Source organism: Peromyscus maniculatus, chromosome 7, assembly GCF_049852395.1.
Source record: "Peromyscus maniculatus bairdii isolate BWxNUB_F1_BW_parent chromosome 7, HU_Pman_BW_mat_3.1, whole genome shotgun sequence".
NCBI lineage: Eukaryota > Metazoa > Chordata > Mammalia > Rodentia > Cricetidae > Peromyscus > Peromyscus maniculatus.
Window position 1 is genome coordinate 41,374,583 of NC_134858.1, and position 18,256 is coordinate 41,392,838.

Below are 18,256 nucleotides of genomic sequence, written 5' to 3' on the forward strand. Positions count from 1 at the left end.
TGAGAACAGAAAAGGGGATTCCGAGATGTCTCCATTCTGCAATGGGGGTGTTGTCTCTGAAGTGATAGCGCTGATTTCCCTAGTGGGGTCCCCCAGGGAGCTTGTCTGTTTGGCTTGAGTGGTACCAGGCAACCCCCCACCCCCTCCTCCATCAGTGGCTGGGAAGAGGTGCTCAGAATTAGCAGCTAGGTTTCCCCTAAGCAGGTGTGGAGTAGCTTCCTCTGGTTCCACCTGAGTAGTACCCTCCCAGGGGCACAGCACTACCTCCCTGGGGCTCGGGGACTTCCCTGCCCAGGTCGGCTTCTCACATTGCCCCCACCTGATGAAGACAGGGGTCTCTGTCTTCATTTTCTCCGCTAAGTGCCCCCTCTTCTGAGGCTAGGACCCCTTTGCTATTTTACTTTCCACGGGCCCTGAGGACTGCAGGAGAGGCAAGATGGCCTCCTTCCCCATCAGTGCCCAGAATCCACTAGGTAGGGCCCCATCTCTGTCTTTTTTTTTTTTTTTTTAAGATTTTATTTATAGCATATACAATGTTCTGCCTGCATGTATCCCTGCAGGCCAGAAGAGGGCACCAGATCTCATTATAGATGGTTGTGAGCCAACCTGTGGTTGCTGGGAATTGAACTCAGGTCCTCTGGAAGAACAGCCAGTGCTCCTAACTTCTGAGCCATCTCTCCAGCCAGGACCTGGATCTTATCTCCCTGCCAGTCTGGAAGCTTTGGTCCTTGGGCAGAGAAGACCGCTGGGTTTGAATTTTACTTGCCCCACTTTGGGGCCTGGAGAGAAAGTGTCTTTCCATTTCTCCACTGGGCTGCTTTCCTGCTGGCTTCCCTTCTACTCTTCTGAGGACACTGGCCGGCCTCCAGGGCCTCCTGGAGCCTGTCCTTGGTCTGTAGTCCAAGATCCAGTAACCTGGGGCCGTCCCAGTGCTGGTTTGGTTGGAGCTAGACAGCTACCTAAAGTAGATCAGCCTCAGCTTCCTGCTTGATGAAGAGAACAGCAGCGTTGAAGATCTGGCACAAAGTCTGTATTTAGGGGACGAGCATGTTAAGGCCATACTCTGCTGCCAGCTGGCTGTCCCTCGGTGGTATGGGAGGGCTGGGGAGCTGTGGTGGTCAGCAGCCTTTAAGATGACAGAGTGAATTCTGGGAGGAGACTCTGGGGTCCATAACCAGAGGAAGACAAAGCCGAAACCACCGGAAGAGTGGTTCTCCCTAAGGCCAGGGGAGAAGTAAGCTGCTTCTTAGCTTTGGCTGGTTAGGATAGGAAGTGTGTGCAGTCCTCTTAGCCCCAGGTGATGTGGGCTCTCTAGATATCTCTTGCTTTGTCTTTGGGCTGCTTTCCCCTCCCTGGGCTCTAGTTTAGCCTGAGGGCTGGCAGAAAAGTTTAGGGATATTCTAGAAAGAGTTCACCTGGCTGCCCCATATAGGGACACTGGCCCAAATAAGCTCTCAGAACCCCAGTTGTTGTTGAAATGACTTCTAGCCCTTTCACTCCAGGCTCCCAAGGAAAACAGAGACAGAAAGCAGTGTGTGGAGGTTCTGGGAACTAGAAGGTGGTAAGAGAGGTGGCATTCTCTGACTCAGAAAGACTGCTCTTGCGCCAGCTGGGGAAAAGCTGGCAAAGGGAGGCTGGGCCAGCACAGCCCAGCTTCGTCAGAAGCCGAGACAGGTCACTGCGGAACTTGACGCCAGCGAAGGTATAGAGCATGGGATTGAGACAGCAGTGAGCCAGGCCCAGGAACTCACACACGGTGATGGCCACCGAGAGATAGCCGTTCAGTTCGCAGCTGCTGTCCACGGCCTTCAGCCTCTCCAGCGTGTCTAGGAAAATGACAACGTGGTAGGGTGACCAGCAAAGGAAGAAAATACTTGTCACTAAGATGGCCACCCGGACTGCTTTCTGTCGCTGAGGACGCCTCTGGGCCTGGCATAGCCTGTGGACCACTCCCACATAACACCAGCTCATCACCAGCATTGGTAGCAGGAAGCCCCCGATATGGTAGAGGAAACGGGAGGTGAACCAGGCTCTGGTTTCAGCTTCGTTCTCTTGAGAGAAGCTGCACTGTGGCAGAGAGTCATTGTTATGAGGCTGGCCAACCTTGGCAAAGAGGACTTCTGGCAGGGCAAACAGGAAGCCAGCCAGCCAAATGGTCGCGCAGGTGATGTGGATGGAGAGGAGGCGGCGGCGGCGGTAGGCATGGACAGCATGGACGATGGCCAGGTAACGGTCGACGGCTATGCAGGCCAGCAGCAGGCTGCTGCAGTAGAAATTGATCTTGTGCAGGGCGATCACAATTTTGCAGAGGAAGGTCCCCAGGACCCAGCCCACGGAGCCCTCGGCCACTGCGAAAGGCAGGATAAAGACGAGGAGAAGGTCGGCCAGCGCCAGGTGGAACAGGAAGGTCTCTGTTGAGCTTCGAGTATGCCGGTGCCGCTCCAGGATGACAAGCACGAGGATGTTCCCCATCATCCCCAGGAGGAAGATGAGGCTATAGGCCACAGGCATGAAGATCGCCTTGAAGGAGGTCAGCAGGGGTCCCTCCACTGTGGAGCAGAAGCGGCTTTCCTGTAGGGGGATCTCGGTGCTGTTATTGTAGATGGCAAATTCCTTGTACTGCAAGGACAAAGAGAAAGAAAAATAAGAAATGATAGCCCTATTTTTTTTTTTTTTTTTTCTGAGACAGAGTTTCTCCCTGTAGTTTTGGAGCCTGTCCTGGATCTCACTCTGTAGCCCAGGCTGGCCTCGAACTCACAGAGATCCACCTGGCTCTGCCTCCTGAGTGCTGGGATTAAGGGCCTGTGCCACCACCGCCACCTGGCACCCTATCTTTTTTCTCTGAGAGGAAACTACCTGTGACGCTTCCTGTTCTTCTGGGCTAAGCACTTCTTGTCTGCACTAGTCCATGTCCCCTTGGTGCGTCCTTGAACAAATCATGCCGCCTTTTCCTTCCTTCTTTCCAGTTTTTAATCTTAGACAGGATTTCCCTGTATATCCCTGGCTTGTCTGGAAATACCTGTGTAGACCAGGTTGGCCTCAGATTTATTTTGTGTGCATTAGTGTTTTTCCTGCATGTACATCTGTGTGAGGGTGTTGGGTCTCCTAGAACTGGAGTTACAGACAGTTGTGATCTGCCATGTAGGTGCTGGGAATTGAACCCGGGTCCTCTGGAAGGGCAGCCAGTGCTCTTAACTGCTGAGCCACCTCTCCAGCCCCCATGCTATGTTTCTTAAATTTAATTTTTTTTATTATAACTTTTGGCAGTGCTGGAGATGGAACCCGGGGCTCATGCACGCTAAGCAAGCATTCCCATCCCACCACTGACCACGTCCCTGGCCTGAAACTTCGAGGTTTTTTTATCTGTAAAGGGGACCAGTAGTCTCTCTCAAAGTGGTAGAGATTAAGGTTGAGGGCTTGTGTTTGTGTTCTGAGCTATGGAAGGCGGCATGCTTAGGGATTGCAGTCAGTACCGACGTTTGAGGACTGGGCCTGATTGGAACAAGAAGCCAATAATCCAGTTCTGAAAGGACGGCAGGGAGGGAACCTAGGATCCTGCCTGTGGGAGGGAGGGATGGCTGGGTGCTGGTGTGGTGGCTGCTTCCCTCTTCCTCTCTTGATTATGGCTGAAATCGAGGAAATGGCCTCCCATCTGGTTTAATTCACACAAGCTTGAGGTGTGATCTTTCTTTCTCTTTTTGTAATTTTACTCTTATTTTACAGATGTGTCTAACTCAAGAGGAGGTTTACTTGAAGGCACATTTGCCTACCTCCAGAGTCCATACCTCTACCACTGAGTGACACTGCCTAAGCTTCCCCTCGAAGGCTGCTGGGAAAGGGGCAGAGACTGAGTTTCCAGTTACTTCCCAACCAAGAGCAAACTCCCTGCACACAGGAACCCAGCAGAGGCAAAAATGAGTCACACCCGGGGAGACCAGGCGCAGGGAAGGGAGGGAGCCCGTGCGGAGTGGAAACGAAGGGGGCGTGCCTGTTACATCTCCGGAAGTTCCTACCTCCACATCCTCCTCCCCCTCTGTCGCCGCCCTCCATCACCCCAGCTCTCAGGTTGTTTGCCTGCTAACCACAGAGGAAGACAGAGCGCCTGTTTTCATACCTTTCACTCACAGCTGCCCTGCACCTGCTCTTCCTCACCTCCCGAGTCTGTTCTTCCTGCCCGCCCCTGGTCAACCCCCTCCCTGGGCAATGCAAAACCAGTTATACCCAACCAACAAGGGGTTCAGAAGTGATATAAATGATGAGCCCCAGGGAGGCAAGAGACAGCGGCTGTTCTGTCCCCCAGGCTCTGGGCAACCCATGCTGACCCTCCTTCAGGAGTGTCAGGGTCCCCTGCAAGTGGTTAGTTTACTGGTTACCTCAAATCTTTCTTGTCACCCAGCCACACTATTGCAAGCCACACACTGACCTTCACTGGGGGGTAAACCTATTCCTCATCTTGGTCTTTTGGTCCCTGGAGCAGGTGGCTCTTTAAGAAAAGATGGGGACACAGGGTGTCATTGTGAAGCTGTCTACCACCCTCTCCAGTGTCTCCTTCTTCCCTCACCTCAGCCCCGCCCTTTAGCCCATCTCTCCATGAATCCTTTGTTTTAAATCATTTTAGATTTTTTTTTTTTTTTTGGTTTTTCGAGACAGGGTTTCTCTGCGTAGCTTTGCGCCTTTCCTGGGACTCACTTGGTAGTCCTGGCTGGCCTCGAACTCACAGAGATCCACCTGGCTCTGCCTCCCGAGTGCTGGGATTAAAGGCGTGCGCCACCACCGCCCGGCCATTTTAGATTTTTAAATCTCATTCATGTCTATGAGTGTTTCACCTGCCTGCTTGTGTGTGCACCATGTGTGTGCCCGGTGCCCACAGAGGTCAGAAGAAAGCACAGACTCCCCTGAAACAAGTCACAGATGGTGTGAGCCACCCTGTGGGTTCTGAGAACTGAACCCCAGTCTTCTGCAAGAGCAGCAAGTTCTCTTAACCACGGAGCCGGCTCTGCAGCCCTAGAGGCCCGTTTCTTACTGACTTTTCTGTTCTTGTCCACTTTCTTCCCAGGGGACAGGGTAAGTTTTCGCATCCACAAATCCCAGCCAGGTGCTAGGCAGAAGTCTGAGGTGGGAGCAGGATGGCTTAAGCCCAGGATTTGAGTTCCATTGACTCAAAACAAACAAAAATTACAAAGCTCCGTAGGACTAAGGACTAAGGACAAAGCTCCTGAGTCCTTAGAGTTCCCCATCACCTGGAAGAAACACTTGTCTTTTTGTCTTTGTCTTGTTTTTCCTAATTTTATGTTCAATAATGAAACCATTAATAAAAAGCCATTTTGGTGAGACTGTCCATCAGCTGAAAGATGGGTCAAGTCAAACTTCACACAGCAGAATGCAGCACATTCTTGGAAGGAAATGTAAGTTTATGGTGTGTTTGTCCTCTTAGGGAAAGACATTTAACACCCACGGCTCAATTTCAGAACCAATAAACAGGGCATCCATCCAGCACAAAGGTCCCGGGTGGCATGCCCATCACAGGAGTGCCTGGGGTTAAGGCTCCCAGCTCCTCTCCTTGTCTTTAAACTAGAGCTCTTCGCTTTTGACTCCATGGTTAAAACAAACGAAGAAAACCGTAGACTTGGCTAGGCATGCTGACATATGGAGAGACAGGACAGAGGATTAGGAGATCAAGGATGCTTTCATATACACGGTGAGTTCCAGGTTAACCTGTGCTGCTTGGGTCCCTATAACAAACAAACAAACAAACAAAGTCTGTCCCTTTCTGGAGCAGAGCACTCGCCTACCATGTGCAAACACAGAGCCTGAGTGTGAGTGAGAAAATGCTTCTCCACTCATTTGAAAACAATGGCCCCATGGGATGGGGTCTGAATGTCGCAGAGAGAAGGCCTTGACATTCCTCTAAAGTGGGCTGGAGGTATATCTCAGCAGGTAGGATGCTAGACCAGCAGATACAGAGCCCTGACTTTGAGCCTCAGCCCTGCAAAAATAAAAATTTCCAAAGTGTCTATTCCTTTGATGTGTCAAAGCTTACCTACTACTTCACTGCGTCAGGTCCTCTCTGCCTAAGGTACGCATTCTATCAGCTGCCTGTCCCCAGCAACCCAGACCGCTTCCTGCCACCTTAGCCCAAGTTCTTCCTTGTTCAGGTCTGCCTCTCTACACTTCTGGCCTTCCTTCCAGGCCCAGGTCGACCCCATCTTCCTACATCCTTCTAAGCCCCTTCTGCTTGGAATTCCAGCCTGCCTGGGGCTCAGCAGGGATTCACATCTCCTTTGCATCTTTCTGTAAGTCCTGCCTCTGGGGCGTAACTTGGGCTCTTATAAGGAGTTGTTACCAATAGAAACAACAGCCTTTTGACTCTGACTCTGCTATAGGAGGTGGAGGGAACTGTGGCATGAGCTGTTCTTGTGCAGAGCATAGACATCGGACAGATGGTGGAGATAGGATGAAGGCCCGGGACAGGGAGGCATCTGGATGCCACTTACCTCGGTAGCAACTCAACCTGGCCGTTCACCTGTCCAGGGGAGCGTGTGAGTCTAGCCAGACAAGCAGTCCTTTGTGATCACTGCTCAAGTTTTTACCTTACAAAGCATCTAGGTTGATCAACTCGTTGTCTGTTCCAAGTTCAATCCGTGGGACATCTCCACTGGAACAGGTTTTGGGGGTGAGGATCTACCTCTTCCTCCATGTCAAGAGGTATTGTTTTGGCAAAGTCCTCAGAGGAGGGGAAGGTGGGAGGAAGCTAGCGTGGTTCCTATCAAAAGGAGGTGTCAAACAGATGATTTGGAGCTCAAGAGGGTTGAAGTCACTTCCTATACGCAGGGACTTGGGCACTCCTCTCCTCCGAACCATGGAGAGAAGCCATAAGGAAAGGTTGGCTCTGGCCTAATGGCAAGACGGGGAATCAGACACCTGGAGCTCATTCGGACACTTGCTATCAAAGGGAGCTGGCCTGACTAAGCACAGGAGGAGCACAGTGTCAGCAATGGGATGAACGCCTCACTCATTCTTTGCTATAAAAAGCAGCAGAAACCCTAAGGTGTATCCCCATTGTGAGGACAACACACACCCTCTATAGACAGAGACACGTGCCCAGATGGGACTACGCCACCATGCTTCATAGGCAGGCACCCAACAGAGCACAAACAGCTCGCAAGCTATGGGGACATATGTATGCAAGCCATAGGGGACGCATGCCGCATCAGAAAATACAAAGCCTGGAATGAAGACAGGCTCGAGCCAGGAATGTAGTTAGGAAAGCACCGGGGCCTTTGGGGCAGGATGATGGGTAGCTGTTCTTGGTATTAGGGGTGGGGCAGGGAGAAAAGAGGTAAAGAGATGCAAAGTGCTTCTCCCATGATGGGATCCACAGATGTCCCCCTTTCCTCTACTCAAGATTCGGGTCCTTCCCTGGACAAGTGAAGCCTCTAAGCTCCGTGTATTTTCTCCAAGTAATGAAGCTGCTGTGTTTCCCGGAGATGTTCAGCAGGACTGTCTGCTAGGACAAGCGGTTCTCAACCTGTGGGTCGAGACCCCTTTGGGAGTGGAACAACCCTTACCCAGAGGTCACATATTAGATATCCTGCACATCAGATATCTACATTGCAATCCTTAGTGGTAGCAAAATTACAGGTATGAGGTAGTAGTGATGAAAATAATCTTAAGGTTGGGGGGGTCACCACTGCATGAGGAACTGTATTAAAGGCTCACAGCATCAGGAAAGTTGAGAACCACAGTGCTAGGGTTTACTGACAGGATTTCTCTGACACCAAGTAGGGGGACATTCCTCAAGGATCTACATTGGATTTTCTTAGGCCCCAAGCCTTCTTTGGATGGGGGCATGGCTGGGGAACACTTTGACAATGCGGAGCCTCCATAAGCAGAGACAGGGGCTCAAATTCACCAGGTGGAATTATTGCAAATTAGAGACGTGGACTGGAGTTTAGCCTGTAGCCTCTGTTAATGAGGAGGCTGAAAGATCATTTGAACCCATGAATTTGAAACCAACATAGTCAGCATACTTAGACCCTGACTCAAACACATAAACACACACACACACACACACACACACACACACACGCACGCACGCACGCACGCACGCACGCACGCACGCACGCACGCACACACACCTGCTTGGGCAGTGGATCATGAGAAAAAAGACTTGGGAGTTTGTTGATTGACAGATGAGTCACCAGTGGAAAGCTGATGGAAGGCTGTCATGTCCTCTTGATGAAGTGAGTGCAGCCTCCAGAATTTCCAGGTACTAGGAATGTAGGAAATAGGAAAGAGAAGCCTGAAGTCCACGAGAACTGTCTTCAAGCACTGGGAAGGGCCTTGGGTTGGGAGGACAGGGCTGGACTCTGATGTGAGCTTCAGGTGTAGACCAGGAGGGAAGAGCCGGTGGAGGAACAGCTTGATAACAAGCACCATCGTCCAGCATGGGATGTCTTTGAGCTCAAGTGCAAGGGAAAATTCCTGCCTCAGGAAAGAGTCTGGGCCCCACACCTCGCTTCTGCCCGCTCCCTGATGCTCTGCTTGCCTTTCTTAGCACGGGGTGTCCACCTCCCCCCAGCAGCCTTTGCTTCTCCAGCCTACCCTGCAGCCAGTGGGTGTCCCAGGCTGACCCGAGTTCCCAGCCCTGAGGAGCCAGAAGAGCTTCCTGCCCGATACACTCCTCTCAGGCCCAGCCCTAGCGCTCCAAGGCCTGTGCTGTGCGGTCCTTTAGCAGGATCTACACACAGAAGCTGAGTTTTGCCCTTTTCCTTTGTAGTTCTAGGAGTGAACTTTCACAAGGTAGACAAGTGTTTTACCTCTGAGCTACATCTCCAGTCATTGTCCCTGGCTGCCTTTCCACTTGCTGTTTTGCTGTGTGTGTGAGATTGTGTGTTTGTGATTGTGTGTGAGAGAGATCGTGTGTTTGTGATTTTGTGTGTGAGAGACTGTGTGTTTGTGATTGTGTGTGAGAGAGACTGTGTGTTTGTGATTGTGTGATTGTGTGTGTGAGGCCAGAGGTAGACATCAGATGTCTTCCTCCATTATTCTACATCTTATCTTTGGAGACAATGAGGTCACTGAGTCTGGAGCTAATTGATTGGCTAGATTTGCAGACCAGTAAGTGCCAGGGATCCCCCAACACACACACCATACCCCTTCCCTTTTTAAGAATTTATTTATTTTCAAGCCAGGCAGTGGTGGCCCACACCTTTAACTCCAGCACTCGGGAGGCAGAGGCAGGTGGATCTCTATGAGTTCCAGACCAGCCTGGTCTACAGAGTGACTTCCAGGATAATCAGGGCTACACAGAGAAACCCTATCTCGGAAAAAAAAAATTATTTTCGTTTTATATGTATGGGTGTTTGCCTGCATGTATGTCTGTGCCCACATGCACAGAGCCTGCACATGCCAGAAGAGGGTGTTGGATTCTGTGGTACTGGAGTTACACATGCTTGTGAGCACCATGTAGGTGCTGGGAATTGAACCCAGGTCTTCTGGAAGAACATCCAGTTTTCTTACCTGCTTGGATCTGAACTTAGGTCTTCACACTTTCACAGCAAGTACTTTGCACAGCCCCTTACTTTTTTGTTTATCTTTGTTGTTGTCTTTGTGGCCTTGGCTAGCCTGGAACTCTGGCTACCACTGCCCAGCTCGTGTTATTTTAAGATAGTATCATGTCACTAAGTTGCCCAGGCTGGTTTTGAACTAACTCTGTAGCCAGTGTCTTGAATGTTTGGTCCTGTGCCTTGGGCCTCCTGAGTACTAAGGATTCCAGGCTTGTGTCACCAGGCCCCGCTGAGGCTGTGTCCTTTTATGTCCCTGTGTGGGTATTTCCGGCCACCAGTTAGGATCTGGGAGTAGGGTGGGCAGGGCATCTCTCATTTCAGCCCTCAGTAGCTCACAGGGGCATGATCTGGAGGAATGAGATTGGGTTATGGGTGTGCCGATCTGCTCCTCTCAACACTCTTCCTTCAGAGGCCCCGACTCCCCAAATCCATCCAAAACCCTGGCTCGGCATTCGACCTATGTCCTCCTTTTTTCCCAAAGGAGCAAGCCTACCAGGTCCTCTTCTATCTCTGCCTAAGGGTTTGGTCATTAGGAGTGTGCAGTGCTTTTGGTTTTTAGTATTTTTTTCAAAAGATTTCTTTTTATTTTACGTGTGTGTGTGTGTGTGTGTGTGTGTGTGTGTGTTTATATCTGTCATGTATGTGTGAGTGTTCTCGGAGGCAACTAGAAGAAGGCATCGGACTGGATGTGAGTGTTGAAAACTGAACTTGGAAGAATAACAAGTGCTCTTAACCGCTGAGCCATGTCTCTCCAGCTCCAGTTTTTAGTTTTTTGAGACAGGATATCACTGTGTAGTCCAGGTTATCCTTGAACTCAAACTAACCTTGGACATATGACTCTCCTGCCTCAGTCTCTTGGGTGCTTGGATTATTGCCATCATGCTTGGCTCTGGGGGAGACATTAAGCAGCCCCTACCTCTTCGTCACATCTTCAGGTTTAAGGTGAGTTCCCCCTGTGAGCCAGAGTCTGTCTCCACCGTGAAGACAGGCACATAGTCAAGGTACGCACACCTGCATCTCTCAGTAGCCTCTTAAAACCACCTCCTGAGCGAGCACTTGCTCTAAATGTTTTAAAAATTAAGTTTTGGTATATTTATCTGTGTGTGTGCACATTTAAGGAGATCACAGGGAAGTTGATTCTCTCTTTTCATCATGTGAGACGCAGGATTAACTCAGGTGTCAGGCTTGGAAGCAAACACCTTTACCCACTGAGCCGTCTGGCTGGCCCTTCTGAGATAGTGTCAATTTGAAATATTTTGTCTTTCATTCCCAAAAGAAAATCCATTCCTGCATTCTAACTCTGTGTTCTAAATATGTGATTGCTCTTTATGTATCTGCCAAAGAAATGGGACCAAGTAGACGGTCCCTCAGGAGGGCACGTGTTCCTAACGCAGTCTCTGTGATCTGAGTGACAGAATCTAGACTCCCCCTAACGCAATCCCTCCCAGTCTGGCCTCAGGTTTCCCCTCATTTCTGATTCCTCTAACCACCCCCAAATGAGGCTTCCTCTGCTGGGGCTTCTATGGGACTTTTCACGTGGTTAGAATGGGGGACCCTCCCTCCCCTTCCCCCAGGTAAAGCCCAGAAGCAGCCTGAGCAAGTTTTGGTTCCTCTTTTTCGTTCCCGCAGTGAAACGAGACAGTTGTGTGTGTGGACAGACCGTGACCTGTGATGCTCTGGTCACACTGAGTTGATGGCTGGCAGTGATCGTCTTGGGGGGGGGGGCAGTCAGGGCAGCTAAACTCTGGAGCTTGGACCAGCTTCACCCTGTTCTATGGCATCCCCACCTCCTGAGGGCTGGACAGGTACATCATGGCTAGCCTGTGCAGGTGCCCGACCGAGGCCCTGGTTCCAGACATGCCCAGCCGAGGACCTCTGGTTTGAGGTACGAAATGATGGTTATCCTAGGCAGGGTCTGCTCCAGGTCCACCCAGACCCCTGGCCAGTAGGGTGACTTCGTGGCACACCTACTTTAGACACCAGAGAGTAGAGCCTTCCTGGTTCTTAGCCATCTAGAATTTTTGTTCAGCTCTTGTGCTCCTAAGGATCGGTTGCCTGCCTTAACCAAGCAGGTGTTCAATGAGGTCAAAGGTGATCTTTGAGTTCAAGGGGACAAAGGAGGCTGGTGCCGTGGCTCGGTGGGTAAGGGAGCTTGTTATATAAACCTGATGACCTGAGTTCCATCCCTGGAATCCATGGTGGAAGGAGAGAAGGAATTCTCAAATGTTCTCCTCTGACCTCCATCCACACAGAGGTCAGGGCACACGTGTGTCCTCATACACACACACTGATGATAATAATAATAATAATAATAATAATAATAATAATAATAATAATAAATTCATTACTGTAAAAGATGGGCAGGGCATGGTGGAGCACACCTTTAATCTCAGCACTTGGAAAGCAGAGACAGGCAAATCTCTATGAGTTCAAGGCCAGCCTGGTCTACATATAGCAAGTTCCTGGATAGGCAGGACTACAAAGAGATCTTGTCTCAAAATTAATTAATTAATTTAATTAATTAAAAATAATAAAAAGAGAGGCTTGTGAGATGGCTCAGTGGGTAAAGGCACCTGCCACCGAGCCTGAGCTCAATCCTTGGGACAGACACGCTAGAAAGAGAGAACTAAATCCCACAAGGGTATGTGCACATGCGGGCACACACACACACACACACACACACACACACACACACACACGCACGCGCGTTATAAATAAACAAATGTAAAAAAATTTTTAAATAGGACAAAGGGATGGTTGTTGCTTGACTTATCTAGATTCCTGTTTCGGAACCCCAAGTTGGAGAAAGGAGGCCAGCAATCAGCTGGGTCAAGGGCAAGGGGTAGGAAATGAAAATCAGGAGCAGGAAATGAAATCAATGGGAGAAGCTCTGCAGACTCCCCAGAAAAAAAATGGCAAGTTAAGACCTTAACTTCCTACCACAAGGCAGGAAACGCTCCTTGGGAGAGCCGGGGACACATGAGGCCTCGGTTTCCAATTCCAGCACAACAAACAAGCAGCGTAAAAGAGAAACCCGCGATTTTATCGAGAAGCCACTAATGCAAGACTCTTCTGTCTGCTCTGCCATCCAGGACACCTACGCTGTGACAGAGTAGGGCAGTGTGCCAAGGCCAGTCATGACCTTTCGGGAGGTGGGCAGGGCCAAAGAGGAGGCTCTGTGTTCCAGAGTGCCAACCACCCCTGAAGAAAGAGAGCATATGGGAGGTAGGTGAAGGCAGGGTGTGCCTGATGGAAGGGTTCCTCAGGATTCCTGGGCTCCTCACTAGACCCTAGCCCGTGTCCAGGCACACCGCTGAGGGCCTTTGGTTTGATGTGTGTCATGAAGAAGTTGCCAGGCTTCTCTCCTTGGGTAGGTTTGCTTCATGTCATAAACCCCCTCTGCTGTCCCTCTGCCCCCTGCTACCACCTGTCTCTAGTAGGTCACACAGTGAGTCGAGGCGTGCAGTTAGGGGAAACTCCTGAGGTTTCTCAGAAGCCAGGAGCGGCCAGGTCTCCAGGTGGTTACAAAGGCATCCAACTGGGTCAGAGCTGATGGTCAGTGTGATGCGGTGGGCAGAAGATACCAACTGACGGACGGCGCCAACCAGGGGTAGGGATTGAGGGCGAGGGTGGGAGCGTGCCAGAGAGTGCCACTGCCTTGTAGAGCAACTCGGTTTGAAAATCTGATCCAGTGATCTAATTTAAAATTAGATCCAGATGAGACTCAGCTGGCATCATGGGGGTGCCACATGGGCTGTCATGGGGATTCTGCACTTAGAAGGTTTAATGCTTTCTTTTGTCATCTTGAATTTGTTTGTTTGTTTGAAACAGTCTCTCTATATAGTCTTCTGTCCTCAAATTCACAATCCTCTTGCCTGAGTCTTTTGAGTGCTGTGGGATTACAGATGTGTGATACCATGCCTGTCTTTGAAATCTTTCGTTCCTTTTCAACAAGAGGCCTTATATTTTGGTTTTTCATTGGACCTGCAGACTACAGCAAGTCCTAAATAAACACATGGATAGATTTGAACTAGGGTTGGACTGCAGAGGCGAGACCAGCTATGATGAATCCTAGCTCTCACATCTGTCCACAGGCCACAGGCACTTCTCAGCTTGAGATGAGTAAGGGAGCATCTCCCAGCAAGCCTGGGGCCAGAGTGGGTAGAGTGCAAATGCTGGAGAGCTGAGGGAGTTGGGGACTACCTCAAGGAGTGCTCAGGGCAGGAGATCTGATGGGACCCAGGGTCTGGCGCTTTCATGGCCGAGCCCAGAAAGCAGCTCATAGAGAATAGGACCACGGTGAAGTTTCCAAGTCCGCCACTGCCCAGACCCCAGAGCCCCGGGGGTTTCTTCTTGAGCTGCCCCTACAACATCCTTTGGTAGCAGAGTGGCAACCAAGTCAGGTGAACCGCTGTGCTTCCCTGGAGACTCTTGGGTGGTGCCAGAGAGTGCCGCTGGGCACCACTTTTTAAACGCCCACCTAAGGAACTCTTCCAAGAATACCTTATCTCCAGAGATGACAACATCACGCTCCATGACACTTTCAGGAGTAATACAGCTTAGCACCCCCTGCTGCGTGACTCTGGCTGCTGGGATCCTCTTCCTTGTTACATCTGTTCTCACACTTCCTTTATCTATACTTTTGTCTAAAAGCTTCCAGTCAGGGATTCGTTCCTCCCTCTTGTCTAGACCATAAGCTATTTGACAGCCAAGATCAGGTTCTCAACTTCTCCATCCAACACAGAATGTTGTACCTTGATAACAAAACCGTACAGCAAAGATGAACAATTACATATATTTTTGAGACAAGGTCTCATGTGTTCTAAGCTAGCTTCAAACTTGTTACGTAGCTGAGGATGATCTTGAACTTCTGATCCTCCTGCCTCTGTCTTTCTCATGCTAGGATTACAGGCGTGTACCATCATACCTAGTGTGTGTGCGCTGGGGATGAAACCCGGTTTTAGGCATGCTTGGCGCGCACTCTACCAACCGAGGACTTTCCCAGTGAACAGCTACACCTTGGCTGATGGACTAGCAGCGCCAGCATACTGACATTCAGAAAGCGTCCAGCTGGGCGTGGTGGCGCACGCCTTTAAACCCAGCGCTTGGGCAGGCGGACCTCTGTGAGTTCAAGGCTAACCTGGTCGACAGAATGAATTCCAGGACAGCCAGGGCTATACAGAAAACCCCTGCTTTGAAAGAGAAAGAGAGAGGGAAAGGGGAAGGGAGGGAGGGAGAGAGAGAGAGAGAACTTCCAAATGCTTTGCCATTCTAATTCAAAGAGACAAAGAGGGGACCTTCTATTGAAGAACTAAGAGGCAGAGTTGTGCACCTAGTCCCACAGCCAGGGATGCAGAACCTCACTCTATGTCTGCAGTCTCCCTCTGGTATCTATTAATGGTGACAGACAGGTGGACCACAAAAGTCTGAAAGTGTAGGCACCCTGCCTTTGCCTACGTTCTATAATCCTTGCGGAGGGACGTCCAAGCTGCCCCCTCTCCTTGACACAAAATATCTAAAATTCCAAGCAGGACCTAGACACCAGGGAGCCGCATGTTTCTACTCACCAGGTCGTCCAGGTTATAGGTGATGAGGTCCATGTCCAGGGTTAGTGGGTAGTTCATAGCTGCGGTCTGTGTCACCAGACTGGTCCCTGTCTGATGCTGAGAAGCTCTGTGCTGGTGCCTATGGAGAGGTGGCAGGCGTCAGCTGCAAATTTAAACAAATGAGCTGGGTGCTGTCTCCTGGGGCCGCGTAGGGCTTGCCACTTGCCTCTCAACTCATCATTTTTTTTTTCCACTGGGTCTTTTCTGGTGTGTGTGTGTGTGGTATGTGTGTGTGTTTTCCTTTCTTTTTTCTTTTTCTTTCTTCTTTTTTTTTTTTTTTTTTTTTAAGAAAAAGGGAAACTCCCCCACAGTGTCAGCAATAGTCAGGCCTTTCAGCATCTTTCCTGGCAGCTGTGGTCTGGACTGGGCCGGGGTCTGGTGTGAAGGCAGCCCTTCGCTCCTGCCTGCGGGACCTCTGTGAGGGAAGCTCACAGTCTTGGGAAACTCCTCATCGTAAGGGACAGGAGAAGAGCGCTTCCAGCCACCTCAAGGTCTTCACTTTTCTCATCACTGGGGTGACCAGCCACACCGGTTTGCCTAGAACCAAAAGAAAGTCCCTGCCCTGGGAAACCCCTCAGTCCTAGGCAAGCCGGGGGCCTTGATCAGCCTGTTAGTGCCGCCATCCGATTGTCCAGCCAGGAAGGAGGACCCCTCCTTCCCTTTTCAGCTCAAGTTTGAAAGAGATGTAAGTTAGAATTTTTTTCAAAGGGAGCAACCCTAAAATAATACCAAAACATGAAATTACCAAATGAAAGCAAAACATAAACACAGCTACAGAGCCGTGCTCTGAAGTAACGGTGTTCCACCCGCAAATAAACTTGTAGGCAGCCTGGCTAGAAAGGACATGGGCAACCACCTAGGCCCCACCTCCCTCCAATTTTACACAAGAGAGGACCCTATAGCCCTGAGGCGGGGGGGAGGGGGAAGAGAGAGAGAGAGAGAGACAGAGAGAGAGAGAGAGAGACAGAGACAGAGACAGAGAGAGACAGAGAGACAGAGAGAGAGAGAAAAACTTACCCAGGATCCTGTAACACATCAATGGCAGCCACCTTGTATCAAGGGTCCTGATTCCATGTTTATCATCCTCTGCTCCCCAAGGCAGCTTCTCTACAGGCTCATAGCATCTGCTTTTCCTCCTGCTCTGTCCCGTCGTGAGTGGTAGACATTGATCCATTTCCCCTCCAGGTTTCATCCTGTTGGGTTTTCTTCTATGGGGAGGGGGCGGGAGCGGGGGAGCAGAGGGGGGGACGGTGAGAGGGGGTCCATTTCTTGACTTGGTCCACAATAGTGTAAGATTGCACCCAAGGCCCCTACCTATGGTGTACTGGGTGTTTTGTTTTTTGGGGGTTTTTTGGTATGTGTTTTGGTTTGGTTTGCCCCAACTTCATAATCATCCTTCCCTTCCAAGCCAAACCACGACCCACACACTGTCGTTACCCTGCCCTCCCAGGCAAATGACCTTTCAAGGGGATCCTATCCTGACCGGAGTTCTCCATCACCATCTCCTCCATACTCCAGTCTCCCCTTTCCCAGCCTGGATACCTTGGTTACAGTCCCTACCTTGTCCTCAACATAGAAAACAATGTTCCTCAAGGCTTAAAGTGGGAAGACGTTGAACTCTGTCCGGGCTATTTCAGGCTCTTCCCCCTCTCCTCTATTCCCTGCCTTCAGAAACTGCTCTTTCAAAAATGTTTACATTTTAATTTATTTTAGTGTGTGTGTGTGTGTGTGTGTGTGTGTGTGTGTGTGTGTGTGTGTGTGTATGTAGCATGTGTGGGAGAGACAGAGACAGAGAGAGCACCTGTGGAGGTCAGAGGACAACTTGTGACATTTGGTTCTCTTCTTCCACAGTGTGGGACCTGGGGACCAAACTCAGGAGGTCAGGCTTGGCGACAATGTCTTTACCTGCTGAGCCATCTTGCTGGCCCCGAAACCTGCACTTGAGGAGGAAGAAGGCCAGGACAAGGGAGGGCTGGAGCGTCTCGCTAGCCTCTCTAGTCCTGTACCCTTCTGGGACACTGCCTCAGAGCTTCTTGGGTCTGGAAATGACCAAGCACTGCTCATCCTCCCAACCCTACCCCACTGTCTTGCCCCTCCAGCCCGTACACAGGGTCAGCTTTTGCTCCCCGGAACACACCGCTCAGAAGAGACATCACATGAGACTCTCCTAGGCATGGAAAGGGACTTTGAAAGACGGGCCAGTCACCCCTTGCTCTACCTCCCACCTCCAGGGAATGCAAGAGCAGAGGTCACTGCATCTTCATCAGACAACCCGTCCCGGGGTGAGAAAGCCGCTTTAGGAAATCAAGTTTCCTCAGATGTAAGGGTGAATGTCCGTCACCACAGCACTTGGGAGGGTGAGGCAGGAGGATTGTGAGTTTGAGGCGAATGTGGACTACGTGGTTAGACCTGTCCAAAAAAATAAAAAAAATAAAAAAAAATAAAAAGAAGAGGGAGGGATCTCGTTTGCGAACAGGATGGTTTGGTGTTAGAAACTGACTCCTGGTGCTGAGTCAAAAGGCGTCTTCTTGCGTCATCCCAGCAGTTCTGGGGCCTCACACAGGACCATGTAGCATGTCTCAGAGGACCAAGTGACCTCTGACTACAGACACCATGTGCTTGTGAGTCTCATGTTTCCAAGAGCCATATTCTAATGTCTTCAACTATTTTTCAAAGAACTGATTTTTGGGTCCCTTATCAGCCTGTTCTGTGACCTCTGGGTGATTTCCGGTCAATGGTCCAGGAAGTCTGTGTCTCAGATAAACTCAAGGAAACTGAGTTTCCTTGTTCAAGACCCCGAACATATTTAGTTGCAATTAGCATGACCTCATAAAACCCTGTTAGTGGGTTTCATGCTGATGGCTCTAACCCATCATTTGATTTTATAAAGGGAAACTTCTCACCTGTAGATGTGATGACGACATAAATAAGCCATCCTTGGGTCTAGCCAAGTCTTGATAGGAACGCTTAGCAGGACAAAGCCAGAACCAGCATCTTGCTTGGTTTACCTAGAAAGGTCTGGGAAGACTTCACGGAAGTAGGACCCAAGCTGAGCCTTAGGGAGGTGCATGATGGGAGGGT

The 18,256-nt window shown here is 50.3% G+C and overlaps 1 protein-coding gene across 1 annotated transcript; it reads right to left on the minus strand.

Moving 5' to 3' along the window:
• Nucleotides 1-7: 7 nt before the first annotated feature.
• Nucleotides 8-15,275, minus strand: Cxcr5 (C-X-C motif chemokine receptor 5). Its single transcript, XM_006993378.4, has 2 exons — nt 15,137-15,275; nt 8-2,619 (listed from the first exon to the last, which is right to left on the minus strand). The coding sequence occupies exons 1-2, from the start codon at nt 15,191-15,193 to the stop codon at nt 1,552-1,554; spliced, it is 1,125 nt and encodes a 374-aa protein (XP_006993440.3). The 5' UTR covers nt 15,194-15,275; the 3' UTR covers nt 8-1,551.
• Nucleotides 15,276-18,256: the final 2,981 nt, after the last annotated feature.